This window comes from Pseudochaenichthys georgianus, chromosome 12 (genome assembly GCF_902827115.2).
Source record: "Pseudochaenichthys georgianus chromosome 12, fPseGeo1.2, whole genome shotgun sequence".
Classification (NCBI taxonomy): domain Eukaryota; kingdom Metazoa; phylum Chordata; class Actinopteri; order Perciformes; family Channichthyidae; genus Pseudochaenichthys; species Pseudochaenichthys georgianus.
In genome coordinates, this window is record NC_047514.1 from 19222331 (window position 1) to 19241732 (window position 19402).

Consider the following 19402-nt stretch of genomic DNA (forward strand, 5'->3'; position numbering starts at 1 on the left):
AGCAATTCTTGGTTGCAACCATAAAGTGGTACATATCCACTTTGTGCAACAATGTCAACATGAGTGAATGTTATGCATATTTGCAGATGTCACTCTGAAGCATGCAAATCACTTTAAAGTTTACCTTTTTTTTTTTTTTTTCTTCGACTTAATACTACTAGCAGAAACTTGACTTTGGTCACCCCCTGTATCAGCTCTCATAACTTCCTAAATGTGCTCTGCTGTTTTCACATGTCAGACGTTTACCAGGACGACTGGATTGACTAGTCATATTGTGAAGTGGGGTTACTTTTGGTGGTTGTTTAGGTGTGCAGTTCTGATTTGAGTCTTCAGGTTTCTTGGCTTTTGTCTCTCGTTGCTTTAAGTTCCACTGTGTTGCGAGTTTCTCCGAATCTGAATGATGGGCTTTCCTGACTGAGCTTGACTTAAACAATATATTGTTTTGTTCAAACTATATTGTTTAAATAGGAAATACAATTCCTGTTCAAATAATACAACTACTCACAATGCCAACATTTAATTTAATCGCAAAGTAGTGCAAGCTAAATTGTTGAGCATTAAACAGACCTGTGTGCTGTTGAAGCCTGATTTAACATGTGCACGTGTAAACAGAGATTAAGATTATACCTGTGTGTGGGGGCGGGGGGCTACTTCTGCACAGTTTGTTTCACCCTTATTAAACACTAACCCCGGCATTGCTATCACTTGCAGGAGCTTATTCTAATTTATTCTGTGAGTTGTTTGCTTCTCCGTGTTGGATCATCAACACAATGTTTCATGTTTGTTTTGGATCACTGGTGTGTAACTTAATACAGGCAGGCACCTTGTGTTGGTTTACCCCTGGGTGGTACTGTGACCGGGCAGTTGGTGCTGTTCTTGTATTTTGGCCAGTCTCTGCTCCATTAATGAGTAAGTGCTCATCTGTTTGTCTTAAACCCAAATCTGTGTTGCTCCACTTGTTGCCATGGAAGCATCCCATTGGGGTTGCTGTGAGTGAGGATGATAAACACTGTTTTGGGAAAATTACTAGTTCCAAATGTACATTCAATTTACTTCAGTATTTTTGTATGTGTTAAACAAGTCCTGACCCTATGAGGTCGCTTGTTGTTTCTGAATATAATTTACTATGATGAACAACTTATTTTTACCCATGGCCTTATATTTGGACTAGTCATATCCATGTGATGTCTGCATGGGCTGCATGTCATCTTTAGGGACTAAAAGGAACAGATGTGTGGGGACTCCTCATGGTGTCTGTAAGTCTAATTGCACTGACTTTTCTGGTGATATGATGGGCACTGAGTTCTCCCATGAGACCCTGCTTCTCTGCCACTTGGGTACATAAGGCTGTGATTAGATGTCATCAATTATTGTTCTTTAAAATGTTCTCGTGTCGTTAACCAAAACCTTTTTTCATCATATGAATCAGCCGGAGTGAGTCAATGTTTTGTGGTTTATTTGATCAAATCAAAGATAGCCTAAACAAATATGGCTGTGTTAAAAGATTGGTTGGAATTATTAGTGGTGGTCACCAATTACATTTTTGGTCAGCAAGGCACATACTGCATCTTTGAACTGGGTCATCACATTTAGTGTTAGAATAATGCACTTAATATCTTTCTTTCTTCTTAATGTTCTACAGCATATACAATGAAGAAAGGAACCGTCTTCGCCTCCGAGCGCGGGAACAGAGGAACCAAGAAACAAGCCCAGCCAAAGAACCCAACCCTGAGAATGTGCCACTCTTTAGGGAACCATACAAGGTAAAGACCCACTCTACAGGAGTTACCTGCTCTAATGATCACACTGGGCTTCTACTGTTCATGTTATTGATACAAAGATGATTATTTTTGATTTCTTTCAAAAGCAACGGTTTCAGGATCAAAATGACTCTATTCATTATCAGAGGGAAATTGATAATTTTCTGTATGTGTGCTGTATTGTTGGCTTAAAAGTTACATAAAACCTTTCACCTTCTAGTGTTTGTTGTTGTTGTGTATGTAGTGTGCTATACAATTATGTTTACTTTACAAAAAAAAGCTGTCAAAGACAACACCATAACCTTTGCATTTTAAGTCCAATGTGTGAGGAGTGTCAAGAGAGATATTCTTAAATATGACGTACACATTATTGGGCAAGGCAAGGCAAGGCAAGGCAAGGCAAGGCAAGGCAAGGCAAGGCAAGGCAAGTTTATTTATATAGCACTTTTCAACACAAGGCAATTCAAAGTGCTTTACAAAAAATGAAAGACATTAAGCATAAAAAAAGAAAAGCTAATAAAATAAACATTAAAAGGAAAAATACATGGATAAAAGTTACAGTGCAGTCTAAAATATGAATAGTTCAATTAAACATTAAAAGAAAAAGTACATGGATAAAAGTTACAGTGCAGTTTAAGATATGAATAGTTCAATTAAAAGCATCGACAAAAAGAAAAGTCTTCAGCCTTGATTTAAAAGTAGTAAGAGTTGCAGCGGACCTGCAGGTTTCTGGGAGTTTGTTCCAGATATTTGGAGCACAAAACACTGAACGCTGCTTTACCATGTTTAGTTCTGACTCTGGGGACAGAAAGCTGACCAGTCCCTGAAGACCTGAGAAATCTGGATGGTTCATAATTTAGCAGGAGGTCAGTGATGTATTTTGGGCCTAAACCATTCAGTGCTTTATAAACCAGCAGCAATATTTTGAAATCTATTCTTTGACACACAGGAAGCCAGTGTAAAGACTTCAGAACTGGAGTGATGTGATCCACTTTCTTAGTGTTAGTGAGGACTCGAGCAGCGGCGTTCTGAATCAGCTGCAGCTTTCTAATAGATTTTTTAGTGAGACCTGTGAAGACACCATTGCAGTAGTCGAGTCTACTGAAGATAAAGGCATGGACAAGTTTTTCCAAATCCTGCTGTGACATTAGTCTTTTAATCCTAGATATATTCTTTAGGTGATGGTAGGCTGATTTAGTAACTGTTTTAATGTGACATGTGACATGACTACACCTAGATTTCTGGCTTTATCTTGCACACTGAAGCTCAGCGCTAACTTTTATATGTTCTGCCTTGGCTCCAAAAATCATTACCTCAGTTTTATCTTTGTTTAATTGGAGAAAGTTCTGACGCATCCAGTCATTGATTTGTTCAATGCACTTACTCAGTGTTTGAATTGGAGCATAGTCTCCTGGTGAAATTGTTACGTAAATGTGTGTGTCATCTGCATAGCTATGGTAACTTATTTTGTTGTTCTTCATTATCTGAGCCAGTGGTAGCATGTAGATGTTAAAGAGAAGAGGCCCCAAGATGGAGCCTTGAGGAACCCCACATGTCATATTTGTCAACTCAGATGTGTATTTACCTATAGAAACAAAGTTGTTTCTATCCTTTAAGTAGGATTCAAACCAATTTTGAACTGTTTCCGAAAGTCCCACCCAGTTTTCCAGTCGGTCTAGTAATATGCTGTGGTCAACAGTGTCAAACGCAGCACTGAGATCTAATAATACTAACACTGAAGTACTGCCACTGTCTGTGTTCAAGTGGATGTCATTAAAGACCTTTACAAGAGCAGTCTCAGTGCTGTGATTTGGACGAAAGCCTGACTGGAACACATCGAAACAGTTATTTAAATGCAAGAAATTACTCAACTGTTGAAAAACAACTTTTTCAATGATTTTACCTAGAAATGGAAGGTTTGATATGGGCCTGTAATTGTTCATTACTGAAGCATCTAGATTATTCTTTTTTAAGAGCGATTTAATGAGTGCAGTTTTCAGGGCCTGTGGAAAAATACCTGAGTGAAGAGATTTGTTTACTATATGAAGTAGTTCTGAGGCCATGCAAGGCAAAACATCTTTGAAAAATCCTGTTGGAATAATATCAAGGCAGCAGGAGGAGGATTTCAGAAGTTGTATAATGTCCTCTAGGTTTTTATCATTAATCTGATGGAATTGTGTCATGATGTCTGAATTGATGTTAAGTGGACACAGAGACAACACATTTGCTGTTCCTGATGCAGAGGCACTGACTGCTTGTCTGATTTTCTGAATTTTGTCAGTGAAAAAGGATGCAAAATCATTGCATGCCCTGGTGGATAGAAATTCAGAGGCTACTGACACTGGGGGGTTAGTTAGTCTGTCGACGGTAGCAAACAAGGCACGTGCGTTTTTTTTGTTTTTGGTAATGATGTCAGAGAAGAACGATTGTCGTGCGTTTTTCAATTCCAATTTATAAAGGCCAAGTCTCTCTTTATAAATGTCAAAGTGAACCTGGAGATTTGTTTTTCGCCACCTGCGTTCAGCTTTTCGACATTCTCTTTTTTCTGTTTTAACGGTCATGGCCTTTCTCCATGGAGATATTTTCTTCCCAGTCACTTCCTTTACCTTAATTGGAGCAATGGCAGCCAAGCCTCCATTCCTTAACCAAGTCCACACGTCCATCCCAAGTCAGAAAGCCCCCTCTTGTAACGGTTACTCCTCTCAGCCCATGAGGACGTCCACTGCCCCTTCTCCTCCTAACCAGCATGGACATTCATCCACTTTCTCGAATAGGTCCTTAAACCACAGTCAGCTCGGCCTCTCAGCACAGCAACAAAAGAAGAGTGAAGCCTACTCAGGTCTCAGGGAGTGTGTCAGCCTTCCCCAGGAAATGTCTTATCAGTCTCCTGATGCCAAGCGGCCACCCTTCCCACATTCCATTGACCATGATAACTATGACACGGACACTAGGGACACCTTTGATAGACTTCAAGTTCAAGGGTCCACAGATCACCACCCTGAGTCTGACAGCGCCATGGATGTTTCCACATTTGACCTGAAACAGTCCCCCAAAGATTCATCTCTGTCTCAAGCAAACAAAGGTAACACACTACCTTCCCAGACCTTCCCTTCACTCCTGTCGTCGAAGCCGCCCAGCGTAGTCATGACCCAGAAGCCCACAGCGTACAGTATGTGCGGCCCATGGATGGTCAGGACCATGTGGTCAGCGAGTCACCTAGGCTGAAGCTTTCACCAGAGCCATATGTACCTCTACCGGAGGTAATCAACAAATCTGCGCTAGGCAAAACCAAGTTGCTGCCACCATTTTTGGAGGTAAATATATTCTCTTAGTTCGCTGTACTGTTATTAGACATTATCTAGGCTGTATAATGACTGGTTAGCTAATTTTAGCATGAAGAAAGAAAACCGGAGGTAACGGCTAGCTTGTCTAAAAATAGTTCTGCTTTTGAGGTGCTGGTAGATGGATTCTGTTACCTTTAGACAAAACCAAGCTCGCTGTATTCCCCCTGTTTTTAGTCTTAATTCTAACCAGCTTTAAGTTGGTGAAAAGCTTTCAGGTGGTATTGATTTTATCTAACGCTCGGAAAGAAATAGAATAAGTGTGTTTACAAAAATGTTAAAGTATTCCTTTAATATCATTAGTAATAGTGTCATAGCTAAAATCCTGACACCATTTCCAGGATAGCAGCGTCCATCAACTAGCCTCAGTCTGTCGGACTGTAATTTAAACCAACTACGGCCATGTGCTTCAGGAAATAGTGTGTTTTCTTTAAAGACAGCTATTAAAGAAAATAAATCATAAGTTTGCAGGACTGGATTCCTTCAATCCAAAGAATTTGGTTTTTCTATAGAACCTGGTTTTTCCTGTTAAATACAAAAGTCCGAATCAGAATACCTTTATTAGTCCCACAGAGGGGAAATGTACATTGTTACAGCAGAAAAGAGCCAAAGACAGCTTAATGTTACCTTAATGTTAAGTAGCATGCACACAAAAAAAAAATATAATAAAAAGGTTACACAATTTACAAAAAACACAGCCTGTTCTGAGGATTTAGCAGCCAGGTATATATTGCAGTTATTAACGGTGTGTGTGTATATATATATATATATATATATATATATATATATATATATTGCACATAGTTGGTGGTTAACAACAAGGAGTGTTATAGTAGTAGGATAGTAAAGACAGCAGGGAGTAGATACTTGGTATATTTGGAATATAAAATTGTCTTGAGATGTCAGTGACACTGAATCTCTGGTTTTGGTGGTCCGGTGATTGGTGAATGTGGGGAGTGATAGAACAAGGGAAGTCCTACTTATTATCTCCCAGCACTGTTGTCTGGGCTATGAATGTACTGTGGAATGAGAGGATTGTGTCATCTGGAACATAGGGTTAGGGCTAGTCAGCTAAAAAAAAATATTCTTGATTTAAATTTTAAGGCACTTTAAGTTCTAAGGCTTGATTTGTTTGAGAGAATTTGGCTGAACTCCAGGTCAATTCTATAGAGAGGCGAAGTCCCGCCCATCTACTTCCGACCCACGGGACCTTATTTTGGAAAACTCATGTGTTGAAGTCATTTGGGAGAGAAAGATTATCTTTCGATCCCGTTTGAATTGTGCCACAAATTACACATATGATGTTTGTCAATCTTAACAAATAATTTCCATGTCAAAAAAGTCACAGTTTGTCGTAAAACTGTTGAAATATAAGACTATGAAAAATAAGCAACTAGAAAGACTACAAATCCCGGTCCCGCATGCTGGCTCTTACGGAACCGACTAACTCCCCTTGTGTGTATGTACAGCTCTCAACATGCCCAGACTTGTAGTGATTTTCACCTCTTTTAAAACTTTTCGCCTCATTCTGAAAGAAAGAAGTGAAATGTGCCAACGTGACGGCCGTCTTGGTGTGTGGTGGGAGATGTAGTTCATTAAGCGTTTCACACAAAAAAAGTGTTACTTCACAGTTTTAGGACACATTTAAAAAATGTTGACTTGCAAAATTATCTTTTAAATTGACAAACATCATATGTGTAATTCGTGGCACAATTCAAACGGGATCGAAATATAATCTTTCTCTCTCCATTGACTTCAATACATACTTTTTCCGAAATAAGGTCCCATGGATGTCCACCGGAAAGGGAGGGACTTCACCTCTCTATTCATAAATAGACACACACAGGCGTTGCACCTGCAGCACGACACAGCTCCCCCTACAGTCCTGCAGTAGCACAGTAGTGCTAAATATGCTTCTATTCTCGATACTCTGACTAATCCATTGCAGGTTATACAGGCAATTATTTATATTCCTACTAAACCTTTGCTCCTAAATTAGGATCCACATCTGCAGTTTGCCATCTATAAAACACTTTGGATATAAAGTACAATCACAAATGTCTCTTTCCTCCAAACTATTGAGAAATAGAAGTAATGTGCTTTCAACAATGTGTTTTTCCTTAAACAAGTCAATACACAGGTTTAATGGGTCAGAGAACCAACGTCCCAGTGAGTGCACGCCATTTTTTTAATTCCGGCACAAGTGTAAACCTTCTGGTGTGAAACTAAAGCTAGTTTAAAAAGAAACCCTTAAACTAGCTTTCTTAAATGGAACAACCAATGATAAAATAACAATTACATATATTTTTGTATTTTATAATAAATATGGTTTTCATGTGAATGTTAATTAGTGCGAATGCTGTAAAACTATACAGCTATAAAACTTGTATAAAAGATTTTTGATATATTTTCAACTTTTTGAGATATTGAATTTAGTTTGGAGCTTTGCAGAGAGGCCTTTATCAGATTTTAACATTAGAGTGGATCGAGCAGCTCGTTAAGTCTAGAGTTCTTTGATCTCAAAACAGAGTGGAGCAGTGCTTGAAATTCTCCCCCAAAAATGTTTTAAACTTGCCATAATTCCCAAAACCTAAACTCCTCAGACATATTTTTTCATGAAAAACGTAGGAAAACCTCTCCTAGGTTGGAAAATAAAAATAAAATATTAAACAAAATGCCTCTTGAGGGCATGAAGTGACAAAAACGTTCAACATTCCTCCATTGAAGCCCATTGTAATTTCAGGCAGATATTTCCTCACGGTAGCTGCCGCACACCTTTAGTTAAACTGCCAAAAAGGCCACATTATTAACCCGAAACTACACAAAAATTACATGACTTGACATGCTTCACGTTTTGAAATTTCACAGATATCTGTTACGGTTCTTCCACAAAACGTTCACATGTAAGAGGTTTATCTCTCATTCAGAACAATGGAAACCTGTGATCTCTACGGAGCTCGTTAGCTCAACTATAAACACCTGTGTAATGGCACACGATGATGTCATCACTCCAACTGACATGCAGCAGACTTCAACAGTCCAGCTGTGAAGACATCTTCGGGACAGTTTTGAGATGTATTCAAATGCCGTTGCCATGGCAACACAATGCTCGCCTTGAAACACGGTTTTCTCATAGCTTCAGTGAAAATACTCCAAACAGCCCAGAACTTCACAGGTTTGATAATGATGCAGCCATCAATGCATCTAAGCGTAGTATGGGGTGTCATCAAATATCGTTGCCATGGCGACAGACCTCTCGCCATGAAACACGATGAGGCTGTAAGTCCAATCGACACTTTCCAATCGTCCCCCAATCTTCACTTGTATATCACCGGTCCATGCCTCCACAGCTCTACGCCAAATCTGAGATCTCACCATATGCCGTTTCCATGGAAACGCATCCCTCGCCATAAAATATGATGTCACTGTAACTCCTATGCAAATGTTCAAAGAGTGCTCAAACTTCACATGTGTGCTAAATAGTCCAGCCGTGAAGACATCTACGTGACAGTTTTGAGATTTCTTCAAATGCCGTTGCCATGGCAACACAATGCTCACCATGAAACACGGTTTTCTCATAACTTCAGTGAAAATACTCACAGGTTTGGTAACAATGCAGCCATCAACACATCTAAGAGTATTATGGGATGTCATCAAATGCCGTTGCCATGGCGACAAATCATCAAGTTAGTTCAAAAGTTTCCCAAGCCTTTTTACTTTCTTTTCTCATCTTAATACAAATTCATTCACTACTACTTACATCTGATATTTAACTCCTTCAGCCTATTTTCAGCTGCAGAAACCATTCAACTATTACATTATTCAGCTATTTCAGGACATCAAGGCTATACATGTTGTTGTTTATACCTTTTTTTAAACCTTTTCTTTGAAATATTAAGCTTTTTCTGCATTTTTTTTTGTTGTTGCTAAAAGCAGCTACCATTCAGCTAATAACACATTCAGCTTTTTCTGCATTTTCAGCTAAATTCAGCCATAAATGTTCACAGTTTACAGCATTCGCACGCATTTTCTGCAGGAAATGCATTTTCTAGTTCAACATCAAAATTCAATTGTTGCCCCAAAACGTTGGAACCTTGATATTGCTCTTATTTTGTAATGTTAAATGGCTTCATTTTAAAACCAAACTCTCCACTGCATCTCTTCATGGAAACAATACAAGTGCTTCTGCAGGTCTCTACTGCTCTCTGCTGGACAACACTGAAATGCATATATCTCTTTACTTTGATTTTAATGTGGTATGGTTGTATTTAATGTTTTCAGTGTTTTCAATTCCCCCCAAATTACAGTATACCTAGAGATGATTTGACATAATGCAGTTTTTAAGATAAAGAACAGCTGGCCAATTCCCAAGTAGGGCTCGATATCTCTCTATTCTGGTGAGATATAGTTGCATCAAAACCATGCAAGAAGTAAACAATCTGAAGGGGGTCTTATGTTGTATTTAGCTATGTTATTTTACCTGTTTAACCTGTGAAATACCATTAAAAGGTTTGCTCTTGGAAATATTAGCCCTTTACCATTTCTATGTCTGTCATGTTATAATTGCATAAAGGTTTATTCACTGTTTTGGACAGATCATTTATTCATTTCTTTTCTACAGACAAGGACAGATGAGGTTCAGTGTGTCGAAGAAATCTTGAGGGTAAGTCCAGCTTTTACAACTCTCATTTACAGTTGCTACATCTGCTTGCTATAATGTTTATTTTATGAAGAGTGATGCCTGTATTATAGTTGGGCCGTCTTTAGGCTCCTTGCATATAACATTCTTTTTATCCCACCATACAGGAAATGACCCACTCATGGCCTCCTCTCCTGACAGCCATACACTCACCGAGCTCAGTAGAACCCTCCAAGTCTCCGTTCCCAGCCAAGGTAAGACTTTAAAAGTTGAGGATAATTGAAAAGAAAAAGCATGTTTTAAGGCCTTAAGTCCTGGTAATTAAAGATCTGTTTGCATATACAGTAACGATTATTACACCATTTATTAATTAAGTGTACATGAAGATAACCATGTGCAAAGTTAAATAAAGCCAATGTGTGACCCATGTGACTTCCGGGTCATTTCACTCCGTTAGGAAGGTTCCTAAGCTAAATGGACTATTCGACTGCAATCCTGGACTTTTACTTGGAACAGAGTATTCCTACACTCATTCTACTTTTACTTAAGTACAATATCTGAGCACTTCTCCTACCTCGGCTAGCTATTGAAATCCGTTGTAGCTGTACGCTAATGTAACTGTCACGACACTTAACACTCATAGCACTCTCTATGTTCATGTGAAGGCACGTCCGGGTTTTCATTTGGTGCCAAAACTACAGCACCAACTGCAACATTTGGCTTTGGCTCAGCAGCCGCCGCCGCCACCGCCGCCTCATTCGGATTTGGCAGTAAGTCCATAGATCCGATGGTCACTAAAGAGGGTACCTCTCCTCATCTGACCCCCAATAATCAAAGCTACTCGGCTGTGTTGTTGGGCAGTTGTATTGAAGAGATCGACTAGGTCTGTCTCATCCAGATTCGTAGGAACAGCAACTTATACACCCACCTGCCACTTCATTAGGTACATTTAATGCGTATTCAATACAACAATGCTGCCTCTACATGCATAATAATGTTCAGTTTACTTTGACACTGTAGGAGAGGTATCACTTTAAAAACATTGTTATGATTGAGCGATTAGTTTGCAGTGGTGATAGACTTGTATTTATTACTAATATTTTGTCTATGGCATTTACATCTGAGGGGCAGAATAGTAGAATTACCTCAACATAATGTACTCCAGCATTACACAAATACCCACTAAGAACTCAATTATAAACATAGTTTGTATTGGATTTAATGATGTTATTAGTATTAAATTATTACTGTTATCTTTTTAATATATTCTTTAATTAGTTATTTCTCACATTGTCTTTTATTTCCAAAAGTAATTTGATATAGTAAAACAGCTTCCTTTACAATATAAAGTTGTATTCTTCAAACATGAAAATAAATAATAATTGAAAACAAATTATAACATATAATAAAAACGGTAACCAATGCAAATAACAAGCATATCAAAATGTAAAATAAACATGGGTTATTTATAAGTTCACCTTACATAGGTACACATTGCCAGTCTAAAATACATAAGGAAATATTTAATTGCATCCAATTTATGTATCTCAAAATGAAATGCCGTACATTATTTAATTTAAACTCCCTTTTAGTCCTTTCCATCTTTCTATAAAAAATCACTCCGTAATCGTGGCATGTCGTTTAGCAACATGTGGATTTGGAATCATTATGATCAAACATCGATATAAAAACATAGAGAAAATGATCTGTTCTTGTGATAACTATTGGTAGTTATCACACAGCCCTGGTTATATCCAAACCTCTGTCTGCCAGTTTAACTCACTGCCGTTCTTGTGTCTGCTTTTTTCTTTCAGCTCTTACAGCTCCTGGTTTTGGGGCAGCCCCCACCGCTGCTGCTGCACCAGCCACAGGATTCAGTTTTGGCTCCACCAACACTGGTAAGATACAGGTGTTATAGACAAAGCAATGGTTTTAAGGTACCTGAAGACTGTGTTTACAATGTATGTAGTCCCATACGAGGCCTGACCTTTTAACTCCTTCATGTCATTCTCTCTTTCTCGCTGCCTGCCTCCGCTGGCTGCAGGATTTGGGGGGCTGGGAGCTGGAAACACCACGGCTGGTGGGTTTAGTTTTGGGGGGTTTGGTTTAAATGCCAACCCAGCAGCAGTCAGCATTAATGTGGGGTGCTTTGGTACAGCAACCACCACTGGCACTGTTTTCAATGTTGGTAATAGCCTGGCTAGCACAGGTAGATGACCTTTGTGATTTAATTAATCAGTACAGTCTGTCTGTAAACACATTTTCATCCATTTTCACATCTGTGTGGTGCAGTGATTTCTCATCTCACTTGTGGCTTTGTCTCATAAAGTGTCATGCATCGTAGTTTCCATTTGCATGAGGAGACAAAATGTTGTATCATGCACTCACCTTTTGATTTCTTTGCAAATCTAGTACATTTTCACCTTCTCTGTAAAAAAAGATAAGCAATGCTAAATGGGAAAAAAAATCAGTGTCCCTTTCTGTTAATCTTCAAAGCTCTGTCATGACTTTAAGCTCCCTATATGCAGGAGACAGTCAGCTATTTCATTCTTTTTTATTTGCTCCATTTATCTATCTTTCAACCCTTTTTGAATCACCTCCTCCATCTCACTTGGCATGATTTGCTTAACATTTCAGGTACGTTTGGTGGCTTTGGGGCAGCTGCAACAACTGCACCTGCACCAGGATCCACCTTTAGCTTTAGTACTCCTGCCAACACCACAGGTCAGCAGTGTAACTCTTATTGCTTTTCTTTGTGTATGTTTATGTCAAGGAAATACAAGTTGCGTGCATACAGCGTTTAAAAAAACAAATTTCCAGTAACAAAAAAACGTAGGATATTTGTTCTCACTGTTGATACTTTGTTCTGTTTTAGGAGGCCTGTTTGGTAACACACAGAACAAAGGTTTTGGGTTCTCCTCTCGCTTGGTACCGCGGCTCCTGCTGGGGCAACAAGATTTGGAACTGGATTAGGAACAACAACCCTGGGAGGGTTTGGAGGTTTTAATATCCAGCCCACTCAGCAGCAGACAGGTAAGACCTGGATCTCAAGGACAGCCGTTGTCAATACAGAAAATTCAAGTTTATATCTGAAATTGCTTCTCAGTTAGTTAATTATCAGTTTCTTAGGCAGTATTATCATGAAAATGAAATTAAAAGCACATTTAATAGTCGGCTCGTCACTGACGATAATCACATTGAAGTACGTTTGAGCAGCAAAAGAATTCAAAATCCAACCTATAATTCTTTTCTCAGCAGGGTCACACACACAAACTTCCATTACAACTCTACAAACGGTTTACCTCTTATCCCTGCACAGGGCGACAACAATCACATGTTTACAGAAATCAGCATTATTATCGTCATCAATACAAAGGTGCAGTTGAAGCAAACATAAAATACTGTTTATTAAGTTGTGACATTTATGGGGACTTTTGTAGCATTGCCCTGTTAATATAAGACCATAAAGATATTTCAGGAAATGTAAAGGACTACACAATCTGACGTGATATCTGACCTCACCTGCCCCCTACCAGGAGGCTTGTTCGGTCAGCAGGCCCAGCAGCAGGCTCAGGCTCAGACCACCCAGCTGTACCAGGCCTCTGTCAGCCCCCACCTTGTTAGGAGACGAACGTGACACCATCTTAGCCAAATGGAACCAGTTGCAGGCTTACTGGGGAACTGGGAAGGGCTACTACAGCAACAACAACCAACCTGTCGACTTCACGCAGGAGAACCCATTCTGCAGGTTAAAGGTAATGACCGATAGTTCATAAAAGTGTACTTTAGGTTCTTTTGAACTTCATCAAATGGTATTTCTGTGATTTGTTTCCTAGGCGGTGGGCTATAGCTGTGTCCCAGTGAGTAAGGATGAGGACGGTTTAGTGGCCTTACTTCTCAATAAAAAGGAAGCTGATGTGCGAGCGCAGCAGCAGCAGCTGGTGGAGACTCTTCACAAAGTCCTGGGAAGCAACCAGTCTGTCACTGTCAATGTGGATGGTGTCAAAGCCCTGCCCAATGACCAGTAAGTAACTATAATATGTCATTCAGTACTATTACACACTTGGAAGACAAGGAAATGTAATTATATTTATGTTCAACATTTCAATGACAAAGCGATTTAAAGTGCTTACAAATAAGCAACACTTTAGCAAACAAACACGTCTTCTGCCTTGATTTAAAGAATTGAGAGTTGCAGCAGACGTGAAGTTTTCTGGTATTTTATTCCCAATAGAAAAAAACGCTGATTGTACATGTTTAGTTTGACTCTGGGAACAGAAAGCAGACCGTTCTGGATGGTTCATAATGTAGCAAAGGATCAGAAATGTATTTTGGTCCTAAACCAAAGCAAGAATTTTAGGTGTAATAAATTCTATACATCTAAAAAATGTAATTTAAATGTTAGTGTGTCCTTTGCCCTAGGACTGAGGTGGTCATTTACGTGGTGGAGCGTTCTCCTAATGGCACCTCCAAGCGGATCCCTGCCACCACACTCTTCAGTTATCTGGAGCAGGGCAACATCAAGGCCCAGCTCGCATCGATCGGAGTGGCCATGTCGGGGACGCGCACAGAGCTGTCTCCAGCTCAGCTCAAACAGCTGCTGCAGAATGCACCTGCAGGTAAATGCATAGTTGTGTCATCATCTTGATGATTTTAATTAGTTTGTTGGTGATTAGAAGTTATTTACTTATGAGAATGTTGTCTCCTCTCACTAGGAGTGGACCCCATCATTTGGGAGCAGGCTAAGGTGGACAACCCTGAGCCAGACAAGTAAGTGAACAAAGGGGGTTTATGAACAATGTGATGCCGGGGAGTAGATCCTCAAGATTCTCTAGTTACTGCATTTTAGGCCCCGGCCACACTAGGACGATAACGGTAAACCGCAATCGCAATAGACACCGGAAAGTTTCTGTCCACACGAGACAGCTCCGTTTAGCTCCAACCGCTGGAGAAGTTGCAGTACATATGCAGAGCCTGTACGGGGCGCTGTAACTTCCTCCACAAAAGCAGCAAAGTTGTAATTGTTGCCCTTCTGTTTATTCTCCGCGGTGGGGGCCAAGGGAACCGGGCAGAGTTTTTCGCCAGTCAACGTGTATTAAAGTTTAAATCTTCCGGACAAAATTATAAAAGTGCCGGTCAAAGGTCTTCTTTGTTATTTATTGAGCTTTAAAACAAATGAATAACGACTCTATATAATAAAATACATGGAGCCTCTCTTTTTCCTCCCTCTCTTCTGACAGCGTCAGTGTCTGTTTCATGCAGCAGCTGATCCAGTCAGTGACCCGGCCGACAGTAAAAATAAACATATTTATAACTAGTTTAGGTAGTTTGAGAGGTAATTAAAATAGCTAAGGGTGATGATCTGACTTGAAGTGTGTGTTTTGCTCCGTTCACCGCCGCATCACAGCGGGAGGAGCTGCAGGTGAGCAGAGCTGCGTGTCTCCGTCCTGTCAGATTAGACTTCACTCGCGTTTAGGTCCATATCGAGAGAAAGATAAATAATCTGAATTCAGTGTGCAGTTTACTTTGACGCGGGGGTGAGCAGCAGAGGTGGGGAGAGGCGGGGCTATTGCCTCATCATTATCAGAAAATGATCGTATAGGACGTACACACGGAGCCGTTGGAACCCCCAGAGCGTTGCGTATGCCGGTCTATCCACCTTGGGACCCGTTATCGTTACCGTAGTCGTTTAGTGCCGTATTCGGTCGTCCTAGTGTGGCCGAACGGTCTATATGACACAGAACGGTAATGGAAACGACCGTTATCGTCCTTGTGTGGCCGGGGCCTTAATTTCAACCAACATACTTGCATTTGACCTTCCTGGTTAACACTTACTGTACCAACTGCTTAAATGCTAGCTAAATCAGAGCTAAGATTGTATATAATTCTCTCAAGCCCCATTCCAACTTGAGCGGTGGGCGATATTGAAAAATATAATATCACGATATTTTTCAAGCAGTATCACGATAGACGATATTTATCACGATATTTTTTCATGTCAGTTATTATGGTTATTTTTCAAGTTACTTAACAGTACAACCAAGGTAACAAAAACTCAAATAAAAAGGAGTAACAGACCAAAATACCATCAAGCTGGTTTTAATTCTGCAATGAATCCCTGAATGAACAATTCAACGGGAATTTTGATATGGCTTCCTCAGTGTTCAAGTAGGTAGGCCTACACCCTACAGAACAAACGTTAACACTGGTTTCTTCACCAAGTAAAGTGCACTCTCTTGCTAAATAAAATAAAATATTTAAGGCACAGTTTCTCAGTATAAAAATTCACTTTCTGTTTTAGGTAGCACTAGTGATGTCACATCAATAAACATGAAAAGGAGAGTAAAACATAACTAAGTAAAACATCAGTGAGCAAAAGTCAGTGCCAAACAATTAAAATGTAAACTTTAAACTTGAAGTGCAATCAAAGACTTTAGCATAACTGAACATCTGTTTCAAAAGGGAAAAACAATATAAATACCTTTATTGATCAAATATAAGCCAACAGAATCAACCAAGACAATAAATTAAGTGCAATACTGTGAATCCTGACTAGACAGCTTGGTTTTTACTAACCGTTTTCAGTATTTAGTTACTTCGGCATCATTTTGAAGCGTGTATCACAATTAAATCACGATAAAATAGGTTAATTTTGTCGTAGTTGGTTTCCACCACAGTATTTACATGGATATAAGCCCCGCCCCCGCTCCAGCGCGTCCTGTTTGAATCTTTTTTCTCCTGCTCTTAATCAATTATTTTCTTAACTCCCTGCACCACCTATGCAATAAAGAGCTACTCGTTTTACGCGTTTATCCTAATTGGATGCACGTTTTCATTTAAAAGAAGCTTCACACAACCATATCAGTGCTTCATATTTTATGAGGTTAGTGTTATACATTTTTTCAGATTTGGGTGTTTGCAGCCGCTGCCTAGACTTCCTATATATATTGAATTAAAGTGTTTCCACATGTCACTCATTATTTCAACAAAATAATAATAGATGGCTCTGACATGCTTGAACATTGTCCATTATGCACCGCTTTTCTGCCTGTTGCTTTTCTGCCTGTTGCTTTTCTGCAAAAAAAAAAGACATTAAGTAACATTATGTAGAAATGCATGTTTTCATTTCATTTCATTAAAAAATGTGTCTACTAATACCAGTGCCCATGGTGGGTTTCAAGGAGCTCCTTCGCAGGCTGCAGTTCCAGGAGCAGATGACCAAACAGCACCAGACCAGAGTGGATGTAAGTGAAAACACTGCCGTCTGTTTTAGCTCTCCAAAAGTCAAAGAAAGACTCGCTGGCCATGGGCACAGTGCCTTCTGATAATCAACAAAAGTATTTTGAACCAGAGTTTGTGGTGTCAAGGACAGAGTACACAGATGTCCAATAAATGCTGCCAACAGGTTGTTTATAGCCAAAATAAATATTATAAATACAGCCACAAGTATTTACTTTTGTGTATCAATGCGAATCTCTTTTTGTGTCTTTTTCCCTATTTTAGAGAACTTCGGGCTCCATTTCTTGCATGAAAGGACCTTTTATTAACAAGCTTCATTAATATTATAGTGGCAAGGGGAACTCACCACTCACTATTTGTTGAGGGATACTGTGTGTAGGACTGAGTTGACAAACTGAACATAGTTTGTTGTTGAGCTAAATTGTTTTCTATTAAAAATGTTATCGGTAGAGAAATGTCAAAAATATTAATAATTTACCTCCCTTCCTTTTTCCCACACAAATACTCTCCACAAAAACACCCACACATGGACTACAGATTATTTCCGGTGACATTAGTGAACTGCAGAAGAACCAGGCGACAACAGTGGCCAAGATTGCGCAGTACAAGAGGAAGCTGATGGATCTCTCTCACAGGGTGCTGCAGGTAGCTGCTCTCTTTGTTCAGACACATTTTGTTGGTTATTGACCAGGTCTGTGATAAAAGACATGTCCCCACTTAGAGTTTGAATGCCCAGGCACTGTCTGTGTGTCCAATATTTTCTGTGATATTGATCACTCCTCCCTCCCATCCCTGTTTTCCTGCCAGGTGCTGATCAAACAGGAGATCCAGAGAAAAAGTGGCTATGCTATCCAAGTGGACGAGGAGCATCTCAGAGTTCAACTGGATACCATTCAGTCTGAGCTGAATGCGCCCACGCAGTTCAAGGTAAGGGTGCCTAAACCAGTGCCGGTTCTAGACCAATTTGAATAGGGGGTGCCAGGCTGGGGCCAGTTATTTCATGAGAGGGGCACAATAAAAGCGGGTTACAGAGACAGTATAAAGTTATTGTGTAAAATAAACATAAAATACAGTAATTGGTATTTGTTTTTGTAAAGGTATTTGTTTTAGTACATTTAAGTTACATTCCTTTTGTTTCAGTGTTTTTTTTCATTTAGAGTATTTGTTTTAGTAACTTTAAGTGACCATTTAATTAAAACACATAAACAGTATTTGCTGTTTATGTGGACCAGGGGTCCCTGGTCAGTGTTACGGGGGCAATGGCCCCTGTTGCCCCCGCCCCCCTAGAACCACCCCTGGCCTAAACCAAACAAGTTATACATGCATGCTGACCGTGGACATTTTTCCATCCATCGAGCTCTTAGAATGTAAATCAGGATAAAAAGGGTTTACTCTGTTTGAAAATGATATATTACCAAAACAAATTGGTTTTCAACAATTAATTCAATATCCTGTAAGTTGGTAGATAACTTATAAGTTATTCAGGAAATAAAACAGTTTTTATTGGTATTATTTTCGCTAACCCTATCTGGTTACATTGCAATTATTTCTTTGTATTTATTATGTAAGGTGTCCTTTGAAGGTTTCAACGAACTAAAGTGTTTACATTCAATGTTGCTCCCCAAAATGCAGGGTTTTTTTGTTTTAGTTTGAAACCTGCATTGTTAACATCCATGTTTGCTAGCAAGCATTATTACTCTTTACTGCCTTTGCCAACGCATAATGTGACACCATCAGCGGTCATGAGTTGTTGGCCATCCTTGAGATAAACACGTGTGGCCTTTTAAGCTTCATTTCCATCAAGTTGTATTTTTGGCTTGTCAATCCAACGCTTGGGACAAAGTCTTTGGTGATATTTTACAGTATTTGTGTTTTTCTCTTCCAGGGTCGGTTGAATGAATTAATGTCTCAGATCAGGATGCAGAATCACTTTGGAGCTGTGAGATCAGAAGAGCGATACAGTGTTGATGCAGACCTCCTCAGGGAAATCAAACAAGTGAGTCTGCAGTTTACAAAATGCATCTTGTTTTAACGTCTTTGCCCTGTAACTGTGGAATCCAGACCTCTGAAAGCACAGTTCCCAAGTAAAGCAAAAGTGTTTTCTTTTTCCTGTTGGGCATAAACGGTAACATTTCTTTCTTGTCTGTCCCTCTCAGCACTTAAAGCAGCAGCAGGATGGGTTGAGTCATTTGATCAGTGTCATCAAAGATGACTTGGAGGACATTAAACTCATAGAGCACGGCCTGAGTGACAGTGGACACATACATGAGAGGAAGCATCCTGAGCTGAGTCTACCCTGCCAACACACTCATACACATGCCCTGACTCAAAATAAATCCTATAAAAAGCTGTCCTGCCTTTCACCAAGACGAGTCATATTATCCTTTTTGTCATGGCAGCAACAAGGTCATGACAGAGGATCT

General features: G+C 39.6%; 1 protein-coding gene across 1 annotated transcript; it reads left to right on the forward strand.

Moving 5' to 3' along the window:
* Positions 1 to 1715: 1715 nt before the first annotated feature.
* Positions 1716 to 19360, forward strand: LOC117456323 (nucleoporin p54-like). Its single transcript, XM_071205013.1, is given in 18 exon segments — positions 1716 to 1763; positions 9723 to 9764; positions 9908 to 9994; positions 11555 to 11638; positions 12378 to 12464; positions 12616 to 12660; positions 12663 to 12773; positions 13277 to 13337; positions 13339 to 13495; positions 13577 to 13764; positions 14163 to 14359; positions 14456 to 14510; positions 16891 to 16984; positions 17517 to 17624; positions 17787 to 17906; positions 18865 to 18975; positions 19136 to 19240; positions 19242 to 19360. Coding segments are annotated over 16 exon segments (1623 nt in total). The 5' UTR covers positions 1716 to 1763; positions 9723 to 9764; positions 9908 to 9921; the 3' UTR covers positions 19269 to 19360.
* The last annotated feature ends 42 nt before the right edge of the window (positions 19361 to 19402 follow it).